The 8,867-nt window shown below is 55.9% G+C and overlaps 1 protein-coding gene across 1 annotated transcript in view; it reads right to left on the bottom strand.

The window, feature by feature from the left end:
* ARSH (arylsulfatase family member H) overlaps positions 1–6,091 on the bottom strand; it is a 15,752-nt gene extending 9,661 nt beyond the window's left edge. The window contains exons 1-4 of the mRNA XM_015592690.1: positions 5,805–6,091; positions 3,877–3,998; positions 1,520–1,645; positions 2–391 (exon numbers count right to left, since the gene is read on the bottom strand). Of these exons, the coding sequence (XP_015448176.1) occupies positions 2–391; positions 1,520–1,645; positions 3,877–3,998; positions 5,805–6,091 (925 nt within the window). The remainder of the gene's footprint in view (position 1; positions 392–1,519; positions 1,646–3,876; positions 3,999–5,804) is intronic.
* Positions 6,092–8,867: the final 2,776 nt, after the last annotated feature.

Raw genomic sequence — 8,867 nt, forward strand, 5'->3', positions numbered from 1 at the left:
AGCGAGGCCACCCTCTCCTCTCTCAGCGGCTGCTGGACGATCTCGTGGTCCCTCATGAGGATGCAGTTCCAACGCCGGACAAAGCCGTAGCTGGAGTACCAGCCCGCGAAGAACAGGGCGGCCAGGAGGGCGGAGCCGACGATGACCTTCCACGGCACGGCCAGCCAGCGGGCGAGCCTGGGGACAAGCAGCAGGACGGGCACGAGACCCAGGGCCGCCGTCGACACCCACAGCCTGACCCTGAGCCCGCGGTGCAGCTCGGGCGTGCCCGACGCCTGGCAGTCGCTCAGCAGCCCGAAGGGCAGGCCGTAGAAGTGGTCAAAGCCGTGATTCCGGGGGTGGTGGCAGTGGTCATCGCGAGAGACGCAGCTCAATCCCAGGTGCCACTGTCCTGCAAGGGGAGGAAACGGTGAGTGAGCCGGGCGTGCATCGCCCTCCAGCACGCGAAAGGGACGTGCCGCACGAGACTTCCGGTTGCTTATAGACTTTTATGAACGCACGTCCCCTCCGATAAATCCAATAAAGGAATCGCGTACGTCCAGACGTCGTCTATAAGCAGCTGTCGTCTCGAAGCAGTTTTCATTTTCATTTTTATACTGTATCCTTTTCTGTCTTATTCCATTCAGCACGTGTGTGTCTTTTGACCGGAAGTGAGTTTCATATCTATCCAGCCACTGTATCTTTTGATTGGAACTTGCAACCTTTCCTCATTTGAAACAATAGTGTATCAATATGTAGTTATTGATATGTATTAATCTCATTTTTTGCCTTTTATTTCTTCCTAGAGAAGTCCTTCTAACAGTTCTTGAAACACTGGTGTAGTTTGATAAACATTTTTAGTTACTGTGTGTGTGTTTTCTGTGTGTGTGTGTGTGTGTGTTTCTGGAAAGTATTTTTTCCAGAAAGTATTTTTTCCTATCTCATCCTTCCCGGGCTACGTGACCAGCGAGGAACTCATTTCCCACACGTGTTTGTTTACTTTTACAAAATCTGTCAGGGCCACATTGCTGTGGACATGTTAGGCTGTGTCACAGTCTTACCATCCACACCGGGAATTCTAACACTGGGGGACGCAGCAAGCAGGCGGCACCTCAAAAACGACTTGCTGATGGCACGTGTCTCGGGAGTGGAGTCGCACGAGAGACTCACACCTGCAGGACGGCAGGCCACACGCTCCCTCCCTCTCGTCCCCGAGGGCGGAGGGCACAGGCGCTCTGCACACCCAGCTCAGACGCTGCCTCGAGGCGATCACGATTCACACGTCCGCTTCTCAAGGTCGAGAGGACACCTTTTGGGAGCCGCTCGTTTTTCGGACATGAAAGCAGCACCCCACCCCTGACGGAACGTTCCCCTCTGCTGAGGGCGGCGGAGAAGCACAACGGCCTTTTCTGCCCGCGCCCCGCCCTCCCTCTCGAAGCCCCAACCTCCGTGTCTTTTGGTCTTAAGACACGGCTCGTCTCAGAGAGAGGTGGCCGGGCCCGGGCTGACCGCGTCCCCGCGCCGAGCCCCGCGGCCGTACCTACGAGCCCCGTGCGGTAGCCACATCGCTGCAGCAGTTCGGCGAACGTGGTCTCGTTGCTGGGGAGCCCGGCCGACGCCCCCAGCCAGGGCAGGGCGCGGTTCCGGTCGCCGGCGGACGCCATGCCTAAACGCACAGAAGCAGAAGCGGGTCAGGCCCCGGCTCCCCCACGTGAGCCTGACGCCCTTCAACTTCCAGACTCCATCCCCGTGTCCCCTGCTCCCGCGTGCCAACGGTGGGTGTTCTCGGCAAACTGCGATGCCAGACAATCCCGTTAGGGCCTCATATGAACAAGCATTTTTTTTTTTTCGTGTAGTCACGTCCCAAATGTTGCGTAGCGCGTATTTGTGTCCAAAGTGTATTCGCCGATTACTCAAAATCTCAGTTTAACTGGACGTCTTGGACCAGACGCTCCCCTTGGACTTCAATCACGTGTTTCTAGAGGGCGAGGAGCCCCCTCTCTGCCGCTCCCTACACCCCCCCCGGAGTGGGGGTCCTATCTTCAGCTGCCTCAGGAACATCTACGTGGGCAGGACCCCTGCCTGAGCATGGTGAGCGCAGAATCTGTCATCTTCCTCCTCCGAACCCGCCTCAGTAAAGGGCCGGCCTCCCTCTCAGGCGCCCGAGCCAGCAACGCAAGGCTTCCTTTGAGTCCCCCTCCTCACCCCGCCTCACCCCAAGGCCCTGGGGGCTCCAATCTATCCAAGAACGCGCCTCGGGGCCTGAGCCGGGCTGTGCTGTGCCGTCCACTGCTCTCCTGGCTACCAGTCTCCGTGAGAAAGGCCCTTCTAACCCCCCGTCAGAACTCATGCCTGTCCCAACGTCTCCCCCATCGGTGTCCAAAGTTGGGATACAGCTCACGCTCGTGTGCGTGATCTGGGACGCGGGATCCTCGGTGTGGCCGCCCCGTCCTCCTCCCGCAAGTTCCCACGTGCCCGCATCATCCCGACACAGGCACGCGCTTACAGGGCGAGAATCGTCACCCAGGAAGACTCTCCTGGGGTGGCGGATGGGACCCCGAAATTTCGAATCACAGCTATCGTGTGCATGTCGGGCACCGGATCACGCGCACCCAGTGGCGTCTACAGCTCATTTGAATAACAGTGATCAGGAATATCAGAAATGACAGGAATCCCACAAAAGTGGACAGTGGGTGGAAAGGTCAGCGTGCTCCCCGAGAGCGGGTGGCCCAGCGTGCGTCTGCCTCCGCCCTGCTCCACCCAAAAGGCCACACGCACAGGGCCACGCTGGTGGGACGTCAAGAAACAGGACACACTGCCCTGTGCGACAGCGCAGCTGCACCTGGAGGTGGGCACGCCCGCAGAATAAGTCGGGAAAAGTTGAGAACCATATGATTTTTTTCAAACGCACGCAGATGCGTATGTTTCCTCCTTCAATCATGAGGAAAGTTCTTCGCGCAACGAGGACCCAGGGCAACATCCCGAAGCCCACGAGACAAGGACTTTCTAAGTTTCTTTACTCCGGATTTTCATGAAATTCCGACACACCTGATTAGGTTTTCTCCCCCTGGGCCTTACCACATGAGAAGCTATCACTTAGAAAAAAACAAAACTCGTAGAGAAAAAACCGTCCCTGAAAAATAAACGACACGGGTGGACATATGACACGTGCCACCAGCAGATACTAGACTGAATGAAAACACAATGGTCTGGGGCCATTTCATGTAGCGGGCGGTGACCCCGAACCCCTCGAGAATCGCCAAGGGCATCGCCGTGTTTTAGCTGGGTGTAAAAATCAAATCCGCAATGTCCCTTCCCCACGGCTGTTCAGACCGTAAGCTACGCTACAAGGGGGCATTTTAAGCTGTGATCCAGACTCTGAACCTGGGCAGCCCAGAGGCTGAAACCGCGTGAGTGTGTGTCCGCGCGTGCGTGAGCGTGCGTGAGTGAGACAGTGAAATGTACGGCTTTCATTCCCTTCCCACTTTGTCAGCCACATTTTCTTGCCAGTTGCTCCTTCTGCCTTTCCGACCCCATCTCCAGAGACGGGGCAGACGCCGGTTGCTACCGTGACCCGTGCTCTCTGCCGGCTTTAAGGAATAGACAGCCCACGGCGGGGTCTTCCGATAGGTTCCTACAAACGAGGGTGTGTGTTCGCGGGAGCCTGGGCACAAGTCACCGGCGGCCTAAACCTGTCGCTGTCGGCACACAGGGGAGCAGGTCGCCGGCCCCTGGCGAGAGACACACCAGGGTAAGCTGCCCAGGCAGAGCCACGCAACCTTCCCTTGGGAGTCAAGATTCTTGCGACCTTGAGGGACATTTTAAAGAGCAGCAGAAAACACATCCTAAGGAGGCGTGATTGTGACACGAGAAGGCTCCCGCCTGGCCCCAGCCCACCTGATCTCACGGGGTAGCGGCCGGTGAGGAACGCGGCCCGGCTCGGGGAGCAGGCGGAGGCGGCGGCCAGGTGCTGCGTGAGCCTCACGCCCTCGCTGGCCAGGCGGTCGATGTTCGGGGTGCTGCGGACAAAAACGAGACGTCAGTAGGCGGGTTTCCCGGCTCCCCGCAAAAGGCACGAGGCTCCCGGCCGTTCCGTTTGGGGTCAAGATGAGTCTGTTTCGGGTCTACCCAAGACGCGGCCTTCCGCATCCTCCGTCCGGCGGCCCGCGGGGACGCGCTGCTGCTTAGACGCAAGAGGAAAAGGAGGCAACAGGGAACGCAGCGCCCGTCACGCAAAACCATCGCCAGCGGACGCGGGACGCCAGGAGCGAGGACAGTGGCTACTCTGCGTTGACGGGCGTTTCCGTGGAGAAGCCGGTTCACGGGATCTAACCACATTCTTAAAACGCATGGCCAACGTGCAGCCCAGGGAACGTGACTGTGTCCCCCGCAGGAAAAGCTGTCTTTTTCAATACTAAATCGCGGCGTTTTTTAACTCAGCGTATTTCCCATCTCGTGTGTCTCATATTTCCGGTTCGCCGAATTCCTGACGACGATAAATAAATAGATAGGACCCCTAAACGGTAGGCGGCAAACGGCGCTTTGCTCGTCCATGAGTTGAAACGGACTTAATCCTAGCGCGACGCGAACGGCTTCACAGCCCCACGGAGAGAGGGCGCTGGAGGGGTTCGTGTGCCCCCGACACTCCCGGTGTCTGGCCGGGCAGCGTCGCTGCTTATCGACCCTATACGAACCACGAACCCCGAAGAAAGTTTTCTTTCTTGCCCGTGGCATCCGTGGACGGCGAGACAGCAACGTCCACCTGGATTCCTGGCTTGTGCGGACCCCAAACGCCTTTCCGCAGAGCGATGCCTTTCGATCTATAGCTACACGCTTCCAATGCAAGGCCGCACAGCCACCTGCATTGCCAGGCGAAACGCCAGTGTTTAAATTCAAGCAAAGACGGGCCGCGTGTTGTCACAGGAGCGGGGTTTCCGTGGCGATGCGGGACAGGCTAATAAAGGACCATGCTGGGTACCACAAGCTGCCAAAACAATTCAACCAAGACATGAAAAACCTCTGAACTGGTGTCCACATACGAAGAGGTGACACAGACACACACAGAGGGACGACCACGTGAGCACACGGGGAGGGGACGGCGTCCACCCGCCCAGGACAGAGGCCCCGGGAGGGACCGGCCCTGCCCGCACCTGCATCTCCGACGTCCTATCGCCAAACCTGGGAGAAAATAAATTTGTGTTGTTCAAGTGAGGGGACGGCGTCCACACGCCCAGGACAGAGGCCCCGGGAGGGACCGGCCCCGCCCGCACCTGCATCTCGGACGTCCTGTCACCAAACCTGGGAGAAAATAAATTTGTGTTGTTCAAGCCACTCTGCGTGGGGGACTTTTTCCCGGCAGCCGCAGCAAGCTAATACGCTGCCGGATTCTACTGACAGGAAATTTCCAGAACAGGCAAATCCATAGAGACGGAAAGCCGATCTGTGGTGGCCGCAGGCAGGGGCCACCACACGTTTTTGTGTGGAACTTCTTGTGTCTGAGCCCAGAACTACGTGATGCAGGGGTCCAGGGGCCGGGGAGGGACTGTGAGTGACCACTGGGAAGTACAGGGCTGCCTTTCGGTGACGATGAGAACGTCTGGCACCAGACCCAGGCGATGGTCGCTGGACATCGCTAAACCGCTCGCTTGAAATTGGCCGAAAAGGTAAATTTAACCACACGTTTTTAACCACGATCATAAAAACAAGAGCAGCAGCAATGACAAACTAAGGAGACTTCGGAGGTCACCGCTGTCTCGACATGGTCCCTCGTCCCCATGGCAACCCCGCGGGACGCGCCCGCCACCTCCCGGCGGACGAGTGTTCACCTGAGCGTGTTATTCCCGTAGCAGCTTAAATCGCCCAGGCCGAGGTCGTCCGCCATCAACAGGACAATATTGGGCCGGGCGCTCCTGGTCACGAACGTGCCGTGGAGGCCCCCAAACCAGCAGCACAGCGACATCCACAGGCAACGATTCCTGAAGGTCACACAAGAGAGGAAAAAATGGTATTTCTCACCAGTTTCGACTCTGGGGCCTACCCGCGGTGGCTCACTCAGAAAACAGAACGTCTCAAAGTCGTGCTTTAGGTGACTGCAGAAGAAGATGACATGCATCGTGACATGAGATTGTTGTAAATTTTCAAATACGAAACCGTTAAAAAATATAATAGTGGTTGGAGTGGAGTGTGAGGCCGAAGCGCTTGATTCGCTTGCATGAAAAAGTACGCGAAATCCACGAGAAATGAGAGCAGATCGCCAGCTAGGCCGGCTACTTGCCACTTTTTTTTTTTTTTAATGCTCAGCTTAAATACTTTTCAATACTTTTGATAACTTCATAATTTTGCTCTCAGCCAGACAGCGCGAGCAGAGACACCAGGAACTTCTTGTGTCTGAGCCCAGAACTACGTGATGCAGAGGCAGGGGTCCGGGGGAGCCCACATCTCTGCACAATTCTCCCTTTTTTTCTCAAAGCCATCATGTCCACAGAGCAAATGAGGTAGGGGAAACTCAACAGCCAAAGACGAAAAAAAAAAACAATTCTAGAAATTCTTTTAACGTCTGGAAAAGGAAGTTGACCACTTTGAAATACCCTGCAAAATTTTAAGCTGCAGAGTCGTGGATGCACACGTCCATGCTGGGTACTGTCCTGTGCCGGGGACAAAGCAAACGGCCCCCACCGAGAGATGATCGCACTAGCCGGGGACCGGAGTCTACGCGGCAAACTGCTTCCCCGACCCGAAGGCCCTCCGACCCATTCCCATGCTTCTTAGTTCGACCTCGAAAACAAAAAGTCTCTTAAATCCATTCGTGTCCCCAATTCCATCCCGGCTGGCCCGGCCGTTCTCACACTCACCTCCCGGCCCCTCGAAAACGCAACGAAGCACAGCAACCCCATAAACACACAACTCTGCTCGCGACCCTCCCGCGGGCGGCACTAAAGCCCCAGCCGCCAACGTGCTGGTCGAGCGTCCCACAACTGACCTCTCGGCTGCTGTCACGCTGTCTCGTCACCACCCCGTGCACCGCTGGCCCGTCCCTGGGCCTCCCCCCAATTTCTACCACATTCCCTGGAATCCATTGGATTCCAGTGCAGCCTCCGTCTCCGGATTCCTGCCTTTTGCCCTGTGAATTCGCGTATGCGTCGTCATCCCTGAGGGAAGCATTTTGCTCCCTCGGAAAAGCCATCTCTCCGACCCTTTCCATCCACATCCCCCGACACAACACCCCATGACCGTTTTCGGATGATAAAGCAAAGCGAACAGAAGCCAGGGTGGACAAGACGTGCGCCGAGAACCGTGCTCTCTCGATGGAGAGAATAAGTTTCACGAAGCTGCCACTTACCAGTCAGAGAAGGTGGTCGGTCTCATAGTCCCTCGTTCTGTGACCTACGGGAAAAAAGAATCCGCTGAGAACTTCTGCCAAGCAGGTAACTTCTCCACCGCGAGACACTCGGTGCAAAGGACTAACAAGCCCGTTTTGTGTCGACTGACCTCGTTGTGGTAAGCATGTTGCAATGAGTGCATATTTCAAATTGTTATGATGTATGCAGCCATTGCAACATGATTACCACATACACATGATTACTGCATATATCAGCTTAAACTTACACAATGCTATCTGCCACTAAAAAAAAGTGTTTGGGGGTTTTTTTTTTGACTCTGAAAAGACAGGAGTGACGATGTCCACTGCAAGCTTCTTTTTAAAGAGCCCCGCTGAAAGCAACGGCATCATCCATTCTCAAGAGGAACAGCTATACATTGAAAACTATTCTGTGCTATTTCCTTTGAAATCGGGAGGCCGTGCTCCTTGATCTCCTGAGCCTCTTTGATGATGAAGCTCCGTAATTATGTAAAGCATCATGTGCCCAGCCCCGGGCGAAATCAAAACACTAATTACTTTTACGGGCCCTCTCGTCCGAGGGGGTAGCAACGCGCCTGGATGTCATCCCCTGGGACTTCGGCACTTTTCCACGAGGAAGGACAGTCATAATGTCGTCAGCCCCACGTCTAGAGCAGCGAGTTGTCGCTGACGGCCTCTCCCCACCAATACGATATACTCCCCACTAATATTCACGAACCCCAATATCCTGGCTGCCGAACCCAGTCTCGGAGAGTCTCGCGTTCTCTCGATGAATGAGAAGCCCCCACCTTCTCCTCCACCCCCGAAAACCTGCAGTTATCGACCCAACCATGCAGGCAGCTTGCAGAGCGGACGCTTCGACATGGCCGGACTCCCGGCCGAGGACCCCAAGTTCTCCTGACGGGAGCCATGTTTACACAGGCAGGGCGAAGAGGTCGTTACGACCCAGGAGAAATCGGAGAAAACTTGGCGGCTCATCCTTCATGTGGAGCCACACAACTGGTCACGCTTTCTGTTCCAGCCCCTGTTTCTGTTCCTTGCTATGGGCTCAGAACCAAAAGCTGGAGGGGCGGAGGGGAAGAGGGTGCCACCAACTTGGACCAACGCAGAGGAGATGCCCGGGGATCTACAAAGAAGCAAAACTCGCACGTGTAGGTGCCGTGCAGGTGAGAAGGGTCAGGCGAGCGCATCAGAGCAGAGACTCAAACTCCCCTCGCTGACGTCGGGGGCCTGCGCTCTGCGGGGTTTGGAGCAGGGGCCTGCTCTTCACCTACCAGGCGCCTGGAGGTCTGTCCACTCCAGGCGTGACAACCGAAAATGACTCCAGGTGTTGCTAAATGCCCCCTTCGTTGGGGTGCAGAATCACTGTACTTGAGAACCACTGCCATAGATGACAGACGGGTAAATGGTGGGTGGGTGGGTGGATACACGACATAAGTGATAGATGATAGATGATAGATGGATGATAGATAGATGATTGATGGATAGATAGATAGATAGATAGATGATAGATGGATACATAGCTAGATAG

Source organism: Pteropus alecto, unplaced genomic scaffold, assembly GCF_000325575.1.
Source record: "Pteropus alecto unplaced genomic scaffold, ASM32557v1 scaffold96, whole genome shotgun sequence".
Classification (NCBI taxonomy): domain Eukaryota; kingdom Metazoa; phylum Chordata; class Mammalia; order Chiroptera; family Pteropodidae; genus Pteropus; species Pteropus alecto.